Source organism: Sorex fumeus, unplaced genomic scaffold (genome assembly GCF_029834395.1).
Source record: "Sorex fumeus unplaced genomic scaffold, SorFum_2.1 ptg000051l, whole genome shotgun sequence".
Classification (NCBI taxonomy): domain Eukaryota; kingdom Metazoa; phylum Chordata; class Mammalia; order Eulipotyphla; family Soricidae; genus Sorex; species Sorex fumeus.
Window position 1 is genome coordinate 3,263,769 of NW_026606108.1, and position 15,675 is coordinate 3,279,443.

A 15,675-nucleotide genomic window follows, 5' to 3' on the forward strand; every position below is an offset into this window, starting at 1 on the left:
CAGGGCATACTCCTAACTCTGCACTTGGGGTTCACTCATTTCAGGCTCAGGGCATTGAACCCGTGTTGGCTGCATGCAAGTATTGTACTGTCACTTCAGCTGTAAAGATTTGTGATTTTTTTTTTTTGCTTTTTGGGTCACACCCTGGCTCTGCACTCAGGAGTTACTCCTGGCAGTGCTCAGGTGACCATATGGGATGCTGGGAGTTGAACCCGGGTCGGCCGCGTGCAAGGCAAATGCCCTACCCACTGCGCTATCTCTCCAGCCCTTGTAATTTTAAATTAAACTAAAACTGGCTTCCAAATTAGGGGTTTGTATAGTGAATATGAAAGAGAAAACTATAGATATTATTTTATTTTGCTCATAATCTAAGCATAGTAAGTTATTTCAGTTTATCTCCTTGTTATCTGATTTTGTGTATAGGAACTTTATGGGAGCATTGTGCAGTTTTAGGGAAAGGCAGACTTTTTCTTACAAATTATGAATAAAGTACAGAATCATTTTTTTAAAAACAGTATGTGTGGATTAACTTGTTTTTATAAATGTAATGCTTTTACAGGTATGTTAGTGTGTTTGCACTTATTTTTCAGCCTTTCTGTGTATACAGTGTGGGTGTAAACTAATTTTTAATTTATTAGTAGATTAGAGAATTTGAGTTAATAGAATATTTTTCAGAGTCCTCGAGAGTATGGTGGGTAAGGTGCTCCCCTTGCTAGTGGTCGATCTGAATTTAATCCGTGGCATCACGCCTTGTCCTTCTGTATGCCAACAGTAAGCCCTGAGCACTGCTGGGTGTGGCCCCAAAACCTTTCAAAAGAAAAAGAGTATTTTCTTAATTTCTTATAAAATGTTACCAAAATTGTTCATTAACATGATTTCCCTGGGTTCTTAAAATTATTTCAAATGCCATCATTATTAAGAAAAAGTTTGTGTTCCTTGTCATGCAAAATAATGTATTTTTTATTTCTGCAGGTATGTTCACATATGATGAAGCCACAAAACTCTTTTGGTTTAATCCATCTTCTTTTGAAACTGAAGGGCAGTTCACTCTGATCGGCATAGTGTTGGGCCTGGCAATTTACAATAACTGTATTTTGGATGTACATTTTCCCATGGTTGTCTACAGAAAGTTAATGGGGAAAAAAGGAACTTTCCGTGACTTGGGAGACTCGCACCCTGTAAGTCTTAGCCATTTTTCTTTGAATTTTTGGATACTATTTTAGAGATAAGAGCTTAATTGATATTTTAAAAACTTAAAGCTTCCATTTGGAATCTATTAATCTCTATTTAGTAAATTTGTTGTCTCCAGTACAAACACTTCAATAGCTGTGGGAAGGTTTTGTAAGATGGTATCCATAGAACTGTTCATAAACATTTTTTCTTCTAATGAAACGCTATGAGATGACCCTGGGTAGGGGCTTGGAGTTTGCAAGCCCCTACCTCAGCAGTGAAAACTGCCCCCCTGGTTGGTGGTGTGGGTTTTCAGCAGAGAGGTGTAGCACCAGTGACACACAGTCCATCAGTTTCTGTCTTGTAAACACAGTTTGAGCTGTGATTGTAATTGACAGAGGGTTTGTCTCTTCCAGGAAGAGTGATTAAAAATGCTATTGCTGTCTTTGGTGCTTCTTGGGGTAGCCTCAATCTCCTGTTTCTGGTTGTCAGGTTCTGTATCAGAGTCTAAAGGATCTACTGGAGTATGAAGGGAGCGTGGAGGAGGACATGATGATCACTTTCCAGATCTCACAGACAGATCTGTTTGGTAATCCGATGATGTATGATCTCAAGGAGAATGGCGATAAGATTCCAATCACAAATGAAAACAGGAAGGTAATGAATGGTATATGTCGTCGTCGTTTTTGTCTCAGAACTTTAGCGAGGTAATGAATGGTATGTCGTCGTTGTTTTTGTCTCTCTCAGAACTTTAGCGCATATATGCTTATAAATTTTAAATTTCAAATACTTTCTGTAGAAGACCCCAAGAGCTCAAATCACCCAGTTTCATTGGACTGTGAAGGAAGGTAGGAGGAGCTGCAGTTTGAGCTGGTGTGTGAGCCCAGAGGGCTCTGTACTTTCCCTTTTTATGGAAGGAAATGGGTGTTGGCGTGGGCAGTGACTCCGTGTAACTAGTGTGGAACACAGAGAGAGGCTGTAGCTCACACTAGATGGTGCAGTGGGAGACAGGACTTCCTGAGGACGGCCCTTCAACTGAATGATAAATGCATTTAATGTACAAAATATGTGCAGCAGATTTTAATAAAATACTTAGCTTATTATGTAAATAAAGCTAAATAAAATATTAAAATGCTCGATAAAACATTTAGATGATTTTCTCATAAAATTTTTGGTACAATAGCCAAGCACCAGCATTTTTGCTGAACTGTATACGTTTAGGCAGCTTCTCAAATATTTTGAAATAGAATATGAGACTTTTAAACAACATAATAAGATCCATTCATTTGCATTCTCTTGAAAATAGTTTGGTTCCTGTTAGAAAAAAGTACTTTTTTTATAAATAGGTGTATTTATTACTTTACTGTCTCTGCATTAGCACATCTAGTGGAGAACCTCAGCAGTGCACCAAAGGTGCATTTTTAAAACATTGTATTGCTGAGCCAGATAGTATAGCAGGTAGGCAATCGACCAGGGTTCAATCCCCAGCACCATGTATGGACCTGAGTACTGCCCGAGTAATTCCTAAGTGCAGTGCCAGAAATGAGCCCTGAGCACAGCCAGATGCAGAGCCACTATCCATCCCCCCCAGCCCAATTTTTTTTAAAATTTGTATTGCTTAGCAATAAAATGTACTATCAGAATTGGAATTTGTATTGACTGGTTTTGTGCATGACCTTTTACAAGTTTGATATTGACTGTCTGAAAGCTGTGAAGTTGTTGAAGGTATTTTTATATATAAAGTTTGAGCTTTTAAATAATCTTAAATGTTTTTTCCTTAGGGAAAATAGAAAAAAAAAGTCATTTGTAGCACAGTGACTTTTCGTCTTACTGTGTAAGCATGTTATAAGAAGTTTTTATGGTTGCTTCCTGCAGGAATTTGTTAATCTCTATTCTGACTATATTCTCAACAAGTCAGTGGAAAAACAGTTCAAGGCTTTTCGGAGAGGTTTCCATATGGTGACCAATGAATCGCCTTTAAAGTACTTGTTTAGACCAGAAGAAATTGAATTGCTTATCTGTGGAAGCCGGGTAAGAGAGCCAGTTGTCCCAGAGTATTACACACCCTCTTTTTGTGTGCGATATGTGATATAAAGTGTTGAGACATATTTTCTTGAATTTGCAGAATTTAGATTTCCAAGCACTAGAAGAAACTACAGAATATGATGGTGGCTACACCAGGGACTCTGTTCTGATCAGGTATGAGATGTTTGACCCTATGACCTTTAACTCTTTGTCTCTCGGGAGCCAGTTTATGAATTCTCTATCTACCAGTTTCCTTTTGTAAAGTATAATCACTGGCTTGTATTGTTTTTTTATCCTGAGTGTTTTATGCATGTCATTACTTTTCTTATGTCGTGAATATAATTGAGCAGATATTCTGAGTGGCTGGAAATGCATGTTTGTGCAAGAACTGCCACTTACGACACTCTGTCTCCTTTTCGACTCTGGCTGTCTTGTTCCCTGTTCAGTGTGGAAGGCCTTCTGTGTGAAAGGTCACACTCTTTCCTGTTCTGATACACAAGAATACTCAGGAAAGGTGTGTTTGTATATTAGTTTTATACTTGAAAAAGCTGAGCCCCAAGTTCTTAAAAAAAGAGCCAGAAATTTCTTGTTTTACCTGCTTCCAGCTCAATCGCTTCCTCCTGGATTCTGCTTTTTATACCGCACTGTCTGTTCCTAAGAAACCAACTTCCTCTTCCCCTGTTGGGATTGGTAAAAAGATGCATGTTGGGTGTCCACTGGTGGGGTGTATGAGAAGACACTCAGTGAGAGCTGGAGATGGCCGCACCTCTGGGAACATGCACTGTTGCTCAGAGTGTGCTTGCAAGACTGTCACACAGAGCAGACTGTTGTAGCTGCATGTTTCTCTGAGAATGGCAGAAGATACTCTGGTGCTTTTATTTGTGGAGAAAAAGTTTATCTTGTATCTAGCTTTATTATAATAGCATGATTCCTGTTTGATGTATGTGAGAAGATCCTATGTGAATACATGATTCTCTTCTTTAGCGCCCTTCACTCTTCATGTTAGGGCGTGGTGAGCAGCAAGGACTATATTTTAATCATCTTAGACTGATCCTTTCTATTGATGTGATTGGTTCCATTCAGTTTTCCAATGTTTTATCAATCTTATAAATGGACTTTATAAGTCATGTTTTGGGATGTGCTTCTTTCATCTCCTGGATTCTTAGGAAAATCCTCTAGATTTTTTTTTTTTTTTTAAGATTGAGGTAGGGGAGTGGGGGGTCTCAGTCATATCTGGAAGTGCTTGGGCACCTGTTCCCCCCACCACTGTTCCCAGTTTTCCTTCCTCCCCCCAGCCAGCCTCTCAAGCAGGGACTGTGGTCTATGGTACTGCACATCAGTCTACCTCCACACCCAGTTCTTGCTCAGAGTGCCCGCTGCCCTCATCCCACGGTGATAAGGTTCCTTTAAGGACCTGGTCTCCTGCCCTTCTGGGGCCACTCCTGGCACGCTGCCCAGGGACGGAGCTGGCTCCTCTGTGATCCCAAATGTCTACACTTATAGTTTGTTCTTGTTATTGCTGAATACTGTTGATTCAGCAGTGATTTATTTTATCCTGGTTTGGGGCTCTGATTAAAAATCTACGAACGTGCAGTTTTGGGTTTTTTTGGGGCTGTGGGAGGTGGCTTGGGCTTTTTGGGCCACACCTAGGTCAGTGCTTGGAGTCCCTGCCTCAGTGCTGGCTGGGCTGGGGCTGGACACATGGGACCAAACCTGACCTCTATATTCTCCCTCCCGGCCCTGACCTGTGCCAGAGCAGTGTGTAAGTATACAACTTTTATTTCTCTGGAACCAAATGCAATGTCTAAGTGTCTTTACTGTTGAATTTGGGAGTAATTTCTCTGTACTAAATTCTCTGTACTAATATATTAGTCTATTCTAGTGTAGACTAGTGCTTTTTCTTTTTCATCTAAAAAAATCAGTCGGGTATATTTACATAGTGCTTCTTTTTGTGTTTTTATTTTTATTATTTTTTTTTTTTACATTTCTCTGTATTTTACTTTGTGTATTTCAAGACTGTCCTTTGTTGCATTTCTCTTGAGAATCAATATGTATTCTTAGTGGATTTCACCTTTTATCATTGTAAGTTATGCCTTCTAATTGTTTTTGCTGTGAATCTGATATAAATATAACTTTCTAGGCTTTTGTGGTTTGTGGGCTTTTTTTTTTTTCTGGACCACACCTAGCAGTACTCAAGGCTTACTCCTGGCTCTGTGCTCAAGGATCACTCCTGGTGGTGCTTGCGGTGCCAGGGGTGAAGCCCAGGTTGGCTAAGTGCCATATGCTCACTTATCATCGGTGCTATCTCTTTCTTTTTCGTTTTGGGGCCACACCCGCAGTGCTCAGGGTTTACCAATGGCTCTGCACTTTGGTGCGTGGGGGACCATATGGGATGCTGGAATGAAGCTGGGTTGACCACTTACAAGACACATGCCTTCCCTCCTATACTATGTCCCTGACCCCCATTTGGCCCCTGCCTCTGGTTTGTAAAAAACAGTTGCTGGGTACATTCTCTCCTCCCTCCCCACCCCCATATAGATTTCTATTCTGTGAATTTGAAATGTTTATGTCATATAACTGGGGCTGGAATGTGGTTAAATCACAGGCATTGCACGTGTGAGGTTGTCGGTTCAATTCCCAGCCTTGCACTGCTGCACCCACTCCACAAGTCTTTCAGTTAAGTCATTTTTTATTCTGTCAATCTCTGCTGTTGATCACTATATTTGAAACATTTGTATTTATGATAATTACTGATATTTTAGGTCTTAAGTTAGCTATTTTATTGCTTTTGTTCTTGTTGTTGCCTACTTGTCATCTTGTCATTGAAATGTAGAAACTCTCTGTTTAGGCTTCTTTCTCCTTTATTAAGTATAATTGTCTTAAGTACTAACAACTATTTTGTCTGTCATTAAAACTTGATTTATAAGACTTACCAGTAGTCTGGTTCTTCTGTTTCCATTTTCCCTGTGGTTTCAAGATTCCACCTTGTATCGCTGTGTGTCATCACTCTTCCAAGGCCAGTGGATAAAATACACTGTGTAGTGGCTGTCCCTATGTCATCGTTTTCCTCTTTACTCCTGAGGATGAATTTTGTGATGAGCTTTTTGCTCAGCGCCTAGAACTGGGGGCTTCTCATCTTGCCCAAATATGGCAAGTTTTACCTGTCAAAATCTTTTTGGCCCCATTCACCTCTTCTTTCTGGATCACTATGACACAGTATGGAATCATCATTTGTTCTTTTACATGTACTTAAGGTGTTCCTTTCGTTTGCACCCTGACTTTCTGTTTTTACTTCAGATCTTCTGGCATCTCCTTTGAGCTCACCTACTGTTGTTTCTTTGCAGTCCTGTGGTTCCTTTTAGCTTGTTCTTACTGTAACTTTTTCTATGCTGAGATTTCAGTTGTGAAACAATAGAACTTGTTTGTGATTGTTGGTTGAACCATCTTAATGATAACTGCCTTAAAATTATCAAGACAATTACAGTATCTTTTTATTCTAATGTTGATGGCAGTGGATCTTCTTTTCTTCACTTTGTGATTTTTCTGGTTCTTGGTATGACTAAAGATTTTGCACTGTCTCTTGAACTTTTTTCCGGGGAGTGGGGGGAAATAGGTGCCTCCAAGCAGTGTTTAGCCCTGCAGGGCCAACCAGGAAAATGACCTAGTGCTGAGCCTTGGGGTGCGGGACTATTCAGGCCGAGAGGTGGCCTCCACCATTTCTTTGTGCCCAAGAGGTGCTGGTGACGAAGCGGGCCTTTTATTTATTTATCTATTTAATCATTTTTATGAAGCTGTTCATTATTGGGTCATACAGTGTTCGAGCACCTGTCCCTCCCCCAATGTAATTTCTCAGCACCAGTGTCCCTCGTTTCCCTCCCTGCTTGCACTGCCTGCGCCTGTGGCAGACCTGGCTCTAGCTCTCTTGGTCGCTCACTCTCATATGGTTTGCAGTACAGATGCTGAAATGATACATTGTATATCCCTTTACCTACTTTCAACACTTAGTTCTTGTGAAGAAGTAGGCTTCTAGATCAGCTCAGTGGCGCCTGCATTGATTCTTGACTACGTGATGTTGAGTTTGGTTTTTGGGTGGTTTTGTTCCTCAAAAATACTTGTGAATGGAGGCCTTTAAAATGTGCTGTCATCTGTGTCAGCTGGGATTATTTTTGCTGTATCAGTGCCACGGTGAAGTTATGGCGAGCAGAGCATGGGAGTCTTTGCTGCAGGCAGGCACAGCTGTCCTTTGAGTAGAAGCGTCTCCTCAGTCAGTGGCCCGGGCGTTGCACCAACAGCCTGCAGATTGTTTTCTTGAACTGCCCAACCCTGGGGTCGTTAAACTCAGGTGTCTTCCTGCTGCCAGTGGAGAAATGTTATTTCACTGTGGTTTTACTTTGTTTTTCCCCATCATGAATGAGGGTGGGTGTCTTGTATTCAAGAGCATTTTGTGTTTTAGTCGTCTTAGCATTTTCTTCATTCTTAGACTATATTAGAGGAGTAGGAACCTTAACTGAAAAGTTTGAAAACTCATTTTCTTTTTCTTTGAAAATATATTTCCTGGCTTTGCTTATTGGGTTTTTTCCACCACTTAAGATTGTGATGCTAACTATTTTCTTTTCCTTTAGTTTTACTACTGTGCCATGGTTTAAACCTGGGACCACACATGCCAGAGTGCACTCTGGTCGTGTAATTCAACATTTTAGTGTAGAGCATAACACATAGGAAGGGAATTGTTTTAAGTTAAAGCAATGGAAACTGAGTCAGAAGCATCCAATCTGATCAGGGCGACTTGCTAGCCCACCTACCTGCCCACCTCCTGTGGTTGCAGGATCTGTCCGAAAGGCCACCTCTGGTCTTCTTCCTCAGGGCTGAGGGCCTCAAAGACCTTCCGCAGAAAAAATGCACTGTTTGCTCCATTCCCCGTGGCAGGGCAGCACTTCTGTTCCAACTGGGCTTGTGTGGCCAGATGCCCCGAATGTAACTAGTGAACATAGTCATTTTTAGAACATGCTTTTACACGTGAATTTTAGGACTATAAAGTCCTAAAATAACTATTAGAATAACTAATAGTTATTCTAATAGAATAATAGAATAACTAATAGAATAACTAATAGAACTATTATAGGACTATAAAGTCCTATAATAACTATTAGAATAACTATTAGAATAACTAATAGTTATTCTATTAGTTATTCTATTATAATCCCCCACCCCTGGCAGTGCTCAGAATGGGGCTCAACATGCCATGCCTGGGACTTGAATCTGGGCCCCATCACTGCAGCCACATGCGAGCAGTGACTTTCACAGTTTTTCTTTACATACGATTCATGGAATTTGGGTTCATTTGTCACTCAACTGTGTATTGGGATTATATCATGGTTGGCTTAATAATGTGCTAGAATCTTTTACATTCTACAGACCATTTCCTGGGAATGGAGCAATAATACTGTAGAGGGGGTGGGGAGGGGTTTTTGCCTTGCAATGCAGCTGACCCAGCTTCAATCCCCAACACCCCATATGGTCTCCTGAGCACTGCCAGGAGTAATTTCTGAGTACAGAGCCAGAAATGACCCCTGAACACCACCAGGTGTGACCCAAAAAGCAAAAACAAAACAAAAAAAAAACATTTCCTAAGGATACGTTTGTATAAATGGGATTCCTAGATCCTAAATCATCAGGAATAACTATAGAGTTGTTAACAATTTCTACTTCTCTCTCTCTCTCTCTCTCTCTCTCTCTCTCTCTCTATATATATATATATATATAGTATAATAAGCTTTTATTAGTATTTGTTGTAAAGAATGCTAAACTAAACTATTCAATCTTTTCTTGATAGGGAGTTCTGGGAAATCGTTCATTCATTTACAGATGAGCAGAAAAGACTCTTCTTGCAGTTTACAACAGGCACAGACAGAGCACCTGTGGGCGGACTGGGGAAATTAAAGATGATCATAGCCAAAAATGGCCCAGACACAGAAAGGTAAGGGTGACATTGTGACTGTGTGAGCTGTCCAGTCCCTTCTGCACACTTTCCCTTTTATCAAAAAAGCTCAAAGTCATTTTTTGAAACAGTTTTTAAGAGAATATCCTGTTTGGTTTTGTTTGGGAAGCCAGCAACCTTTTGGGTTTTACTGACTTACTTGGGGCTGACTCCTGACTACTCTTAGGGATCACTCCTGGTGGGGGCGGGGGTGGGACAGAACATTATGGGGTGCCAGGGATTGAACCCAGTCGGCTGTATGCAAGGCATGCACCCTCACTACCTGCTGTACTGTTACTCTGGCCCCCTATCTTGTTATTTTCTGAGGAAGTAGTTCCAATACTAATTTTATTTTTAAAAATGACTATAAGACTCGCTTGGTTTAGAATTTTGTGACTTTTTCTTATACAGTGATGTTTTGGTTGGAAACTTTGCTCTATAATCACAGTTGAATTCAGAGAGGTTCAGGAGATATACCTGTTCAGTATTAGATTAACTTTGAATTCCTAATTTTAGAGTCATTAGTGTTTTCACAAATTCTCTGATTATAGCCTCCCTTTGACCTAAATGTGGTTTACCCCATCCTGGCTGGTCCCCTAGACTCATGCCATGGTCCTCCACTTACACCATTTTCACTCTCCGCCCATCGAATATCTCAGGGACCTACTTGGGGCCATATTGAGAAACACTGGAGCACTATTGGGGCAAGTAGGGACTGGACTGGTCTATTTAAATGATTTAAATGTATGAGCATCTTTTTAATACCCTATATTAATATAATGGTATCAATGTACATTTATTGCATTCCTGCCCAAGCTTCCTAATAAACTGTCACAATGGAGACATTACTGGGCCCGCTTGAGCAAATCAGTGAACAACAGGGTGACAGTGACTTACGAAATACAGATAACCTGATATTTGGTAGATGTACTGTAATTTGCATTTAGTATTCAGGCTGCACCATCTCAAATACACTGTCTAAAGTGGCTTCTTGTGCTGGAACATGTGTCCCAGAACTTAATTTTCTTTTTTCCCCCCCTTTTAGGTTACCTACATCTCATACTTGCTTTAATGTCCTTTTACTTCCGGAATATTCAAGCAAAGAAAAACTTAAAGAGAGATTGTTGAAGGCCATCACTTATGCCAAAGGATTTGGCATGCTGTAAAATAGCAAAAAAAGAAAACCAACAAAAAAGAAGAGAAATTAAAATTTTTAATAAATGTAACAAGAGGGATAAATTGATGGTGATAGTCTCCCGTTCCAGAAGGCTGTGAGATAGTGGGCTGGAGCGGACACTCGTGTCCGGGCCGCCCTTCTTGATTGGGGATCTGTGGGCTGGAACAGCAGATTTCAGCTACTTGTATGAACAGATACTTTTTTTTTCTTTTTTCTTTTTTTTTGCGTGAAAGTGTTGTTCTTTCACTCGTTGTATGTACAGAGAGTTTTTGCTGAATATTTATTTTAAGGGTTAAATCACTTTTGCTTTGTGTTTATTACTGCTTGAGGTTGAGCCTTTCTGATTATTTAAAAAATATTTACCAACAAAACTACTCTCCCAAGAAAAAATATTGCCACCATTTGTAGACAACATAATCTTCAAGTATGTGCTAGGTTTTATATTTTTTTGGTTTTGGTGTGTTAGGGTTTGGGGGGGTTATTTGTTGGGGTGTTTTTTTTCCCCCCTGTATCATCTAATTCTAATCAGGAACTTTTTTTTTTTAAACAATTTGCTTTGAAACTTGAAGTCTTGAGAAACAGTGTGATGCTTTTGCTGCTGTTCTAGCCCCCAAAGAGTTTTCTGTGCAAAATCTTGAGAATCAATAAAGATGGAAGGGAGAACTTGGAATGTTTCACTGCAGCCCTCAGAACCTGACTTTAGTAACAGCACAACAAATTTAAAAAAAAAAAAAAAACTCATGCCACGGTATGTCGTCCTCATGTGTCCTGCAATGAACTGTCTGAGTAGCCAACCCTCTTTCTTAGCATTTGAAAGGACAGGGAATTATTTTTGTTTGTTTGTTTTTGTTGTTACTGTTGCTGTTGTTGTTGTTATTGTTGTTGTTTTAAGTTTACTGGGGAAAAGTGCATTTGGCCAAATGAAATGGTAGTCAAGCCTGTCGCAAGAAAGTCAGGAAGTTTGTTGTTTCTTATGAACACGAAGCATGTGAAAGTGCACTTAAAATAAATTTGAATCCATGACTTATTACCTGCATTTTAATAGACAATCCAAAGTTTTCCCTTCGTGTCGCCATCACCTGTCTGATTCGCCATTTTATCAAGGCACATGATCAGTGTTTGAACATAACGGAAAGGATGTGAGTACTGTGCCTTGTCGTGCTGAATCATACAGTAGTGACAAGAGACCTGGAAATGAACGGAACTGTTCCTCTGAATACCTATTCACATCGTATATTCCCAAAGATTACATTTTCCTTTGAAAAAAAAAAAGTGAGTGTTAAATATTCCTTTGGTGTACTGTGGCAAAGTACCAATAGTTCTAAATGACTCCCTGGACATTCAGAAGTGAGTAGTTTCCCCCTGGTAGCCTTCTGTGTCTGTGATGTTCCTTTCTTTTATTGCAATATAAAATAAAAGGATTATGTATTTTTAACTAAGGAGAGACATATTGATATATCCTTTCACTACAAGCGATAGCTGATATGCTGAGCTTGTGCCTTGATGATCGTTTTAACTGACAGATCAGCCTGACGGTCTGTTTGAAATTGGCAAGAAAAACGCAGCTTTCAAATCATTGGAGGGAAAAAGGATGTCTTTCAGGATCATTTTAATTCTTTTAGTAATTGATATAGAAGTGTTCTGTACCATAATGCTAATAAAACAGTGGCATTTTCACCATCATTTAGAGAGAAAAGATGACAATGCTTTCCATATTGTGATGAGGTAACATGGTGTTTTTTCTGGGCAAGCCTTTAGAATACTGTAAGGTCTGTGTACATCACCTGAGTTCAAGAGGGCCTCATGCTACTCTCATCACCCTGAAGGCCTCTCATTTGTGTGCTTATGTATAATGGAAGTGAGAAGAGGAGAAATCAAATATTCTGGGGGCATTTTATATAATAAATTCGTGAAGAAATTTATGCTCTTCAGTTCTCAAGTTTTATTATCACTACAGTATTGAATTTCTACAATTCTCATAATATCTGTATGAAAGTTTTTGAATGGTAATGGAATATAGTTTATGAAATGTAGAATTCACATCAAATAGATTTTCAACAGTTGAAAATAAACCTACCCCTAAAAAAATAATTTAGAAGAAAAAGTCCTTGACTGTGCCGGACTAGTTGCTCTCATTTGTTTGATGATTAATTGTACTGGATTTTTACCACTCCTTTTATCACCTTTCACTACTACTTTAAAGAATGTCATTGAATAATATGTTAAGAAAGATGAAAACAGTAGAATTTTTATACTGTAATGACTATTCCTTCTGTTTTAAATGTCCTTCATAAATTACTTTCTTTTTGCCGAGCTACATTTGTTTTCTGTGAATCTGCTCACAGTTTCCAGAAACCTTGGAAGGGGGGTATAAAAAGATCCATAAGCTGACATAATTTGCGTTCTAAATAAAATACACCTTTTTAAAATCAGTTATATAATGTTCAAAACATAGAGGCAGCTTGTAGCCAAACTTTATTGGCACCTGGCCAATAGTTGGATTTCTTAACATTGTATAATGCTGCTATACCTGGCCTCAGTTAATTTGTGATCAAATCCAATTACAGGGGCCAAAGTAATAGCACAGCAGGAAGGGCGCTTGCCTAGCACACAGCAAGCAGACCTGATTCATTCCCCAGAGACCCCAGGAGTGATCCCTGAGCGCTGCTGGGCATGCCGCCCGCGTCCCCCCACCCCCCTGCCAAGTACACAAATACAGCCACAAACTCCCCGGTTGTACTTTGGGCTATATACCTATTTTGAGAGGTAAATGTCAACCAGAAACTTGGAAATGAGGCCTCAGGTGGAACTTGCTAGTGTTTTTTTCCTGATTACCTCCGTGGCATGGATACTTAACTACAAGGGGCATAGAGCTACAGCGTGGCAGTGTCTATCTCTGTGGCCCTGAGACGCTCTGCTGGGGTTTCAGCAGAGCTTTGTTGAGTATCCTCAAGAATTTTCTGAAGATTCTGTTCCCAGGATCTCTTTTCTTTTACCTCAGTTAGCATCCCTGCCTTTTTTGCTTGTTTGCTTGAAATCATCAACTTCAACCAGGGCCAGTTATCAAGATCCCTAAATCCTCCATTTATCGGTGTTTTTTTTTTTTCTCCTGAAAATTACTCTTCCTTTTGCCCCCTACCAATCCTTACTTGCTTCCTCACCTCTCTCCTTGAGATCTTTTTATATCATGCCAAAACAAAACTTTTTACAGATTTACAAAATTCCCCTCCCCACCACTAGTGTTCCCATTTGAATGAATTTCCCGAGTCTGGCATCCAAATCGTTTTCCAGTTTCCCCTTCTCACAACTTGCAGCCCACCCTGTGTTTTCACCTGTGCTCAGTTACTTCCTGTTCCTCAAGTTCCCCTGAAAACCCAGTTTTTCAAAGCACCTTAACCGTTAAAGATTCCTCAACTCCCCAAGTGCCTCTGACCTCAACCCACACAGACATGGCGGCACACACGGTTCCTGTTTGACGGGCAGGAGTCCTGGGGTCCCCTATCCCCACTCCGAGGAATGTGAGCAAACACTACTAATATGAAGATTGTTCACTTTTTATCCTTCTGACCTTCAAGGCTCAGCTAGTCAGTCACCACTCTGGATACCTGGAAACAGCCTGGCGTGGATGAGCTGGTTCTATGAAGTGTCCTGTTTTGGTGTTTTGCTTTTGTTTTTCATTAAAGATAGCCTGACTCCTTGCGTCTCCCTCCTCTGCCCCTCCCCAAGCTTCTTGTTATTAAGTATTTTGAGCCTTTAGTGACCAGGACTTGTTCCTTGAGGAGGCGTCAGTTCAGCTGTGGGAAGCTAGAGTAGGAAGGGGCAGGACCAAAAGGACAGCGCCCTTACTGTTGAGAGCAAGATTTTTGTATTCCCCAGCTCTGTCCACCAGATGTGCTCTGGCAACAGGATTCCCCGTATGGCCATTGTCTCCGCAGCACACACTGTCCCGCTGTTGGCAGCTGCTCCTTCTGGCAAGCACTAAGCAAAGCACTTGTGCTGAATGCCTGCTCTGCCAGAACTTCAAACCATCGCTACAAGTTGACCCTCCGATTGGGATTCTCGAATTCAGCCAACCTCCAGTGTCCAGGAAACACAGAAACGGGTGGGCTCGTGCTCAGCCCACAGCAGTGACTGGGGTGGGCGTAGGGAAGGCTTAATAAATAGCCTTCAGAGTTGCAGGTCTGAGGTTCAGTCCTGGTCCTGCCTAACCCACCCTGATTTACTGAGGTCGAGACAGATGCCCTGAATGGCGGAGTTGGGGCCTCAACGTGCACCAATGCTGAGCTGCTCCTGAGCACTCTGACCTTCATCCACCTCAGATGGAGGAAGGAGGCTTCTCTCACTTGTCAGCTAAATTTCAGACATGATTTTTCTCAGAAATTACAATCAGTGGCTTTTTAGTGTGTTCACAAAATCGTTCCGTCATCACTATTAGGTAATTCCAGACCATGTTCATCACTGAAGAAAAAAAGTACAAAAAAAGGACCCATTTCATGTGGAGTGATTCTGTTCTGCCCCTCTGCTGCCCCTTCCCTGTCCACCTCAGCCCCTGGTGGCCACTAGCCTACTCTCTGTCTATAGATCTGCCTGTCTGGGACATTTCGTATCAATGGAATCGTACAATATTTGGCCTTTTGTGTCTGGCTTTTTTTTCAACTCGGAACAGTGTTTTCAAGGTGCATCCATGTTGTAGCATGTATGAGTACTTAAATTTCTTTTTATAGTTGAATAATATTGTATTGATATATTTTTTTGTTCATTTGATGGATATTTGTGTTATTTCTGCTTTTCGACTTATAAATACTACTACTCTGAACATGTGTGTACCCGTTTCTATGTGGGTGTGTAAGTCTTCATTTCTCGGGTCATACATAGAGTGGGGTTGTGGGTACCATGCCTAGTCCTCTGAAGGAACCGTCATACCATTTTCAGAAGTGGTCGAGGAATCCCACTAGCTCTGGGGGCTCCTGTTTCTATACAGCTCGGGAACACTGAATAGGGGGTTCCAGTGGGAGTGACATCACACCTCCTGATCTCGGTTTCAGCTTCCCTAAGTGACGGTAGCAGAACAGCCCAGACTCGCATTTGTCCATCTTTGCCTCAGTCGGGCTTTCTTTCCCATCCTGCTCCCATTTCATTTAAACTGAGTTGTTTTCTATTTAGAGCTGACTTTTTAAATTCTGAATACTCGTCCCGTAGACAAATCTGCAAGTATTTCCCTCCCTTTTTCTCCCTAGTTTCCCAGTGTCTCGATGGTGCCCCTCAACACACACAAGTCAACTGCCTGTTGTTTGTTATGCTTTGGGTGCTTGTTAAACGTTGCCTA

At 40.8% G+C, this 15,675-nt stretch overlaps 1 protein-coding gene and 1 long non-coding RNA gene across 3 annotated transcripts in view; one reads left to right on the forward strand and one right to left on the reverse strand.

Annotated features, from left to right (window-relative positions):
* Positions 1–15,165, forward strand: part of UBE3A (ubiquitin protein ligase E3A) — a 72,350-nt gene extending 57,185 nt beyond the window's left edge. For both annotated transcript variants that reach the window (XM_056124831.1, XM_056124832.1), the window contains 6 exons: positions 973–1,178; positions 1,663–1,827; positions 3,046–3,201; positions 3,296–3,369; positions 9,029–9,172; positions 10,218–15,165. In XM_056124831.1, coding sequence (XP_055980806.1) covers positions 973–1,178; positions 1,663–1,827; positions 3,046–3,201; positions 3,296–3,369; positions 9,029–9,172; positions 10,218–10,338 — 866 coding nt within the window. In that variant the 3' untranslated portion in view covers positions 10,339–15,165. The remainder of the gene's footprint in view (positions 1–972; positions 1,179–1,662; positions 1,828–3,045; positions 3,202–3,295; positions 3,370–9,028; positions 9,173–10,217) is intronic.
* Positions 1–15,675, reverse strand: part of LOC130033117 (uncharacterized) — a 90,090-nt gene that overhangs the window by 19,709 nt on the left and 54,706 nt on the right. The window lies entirely within an intron of this gene.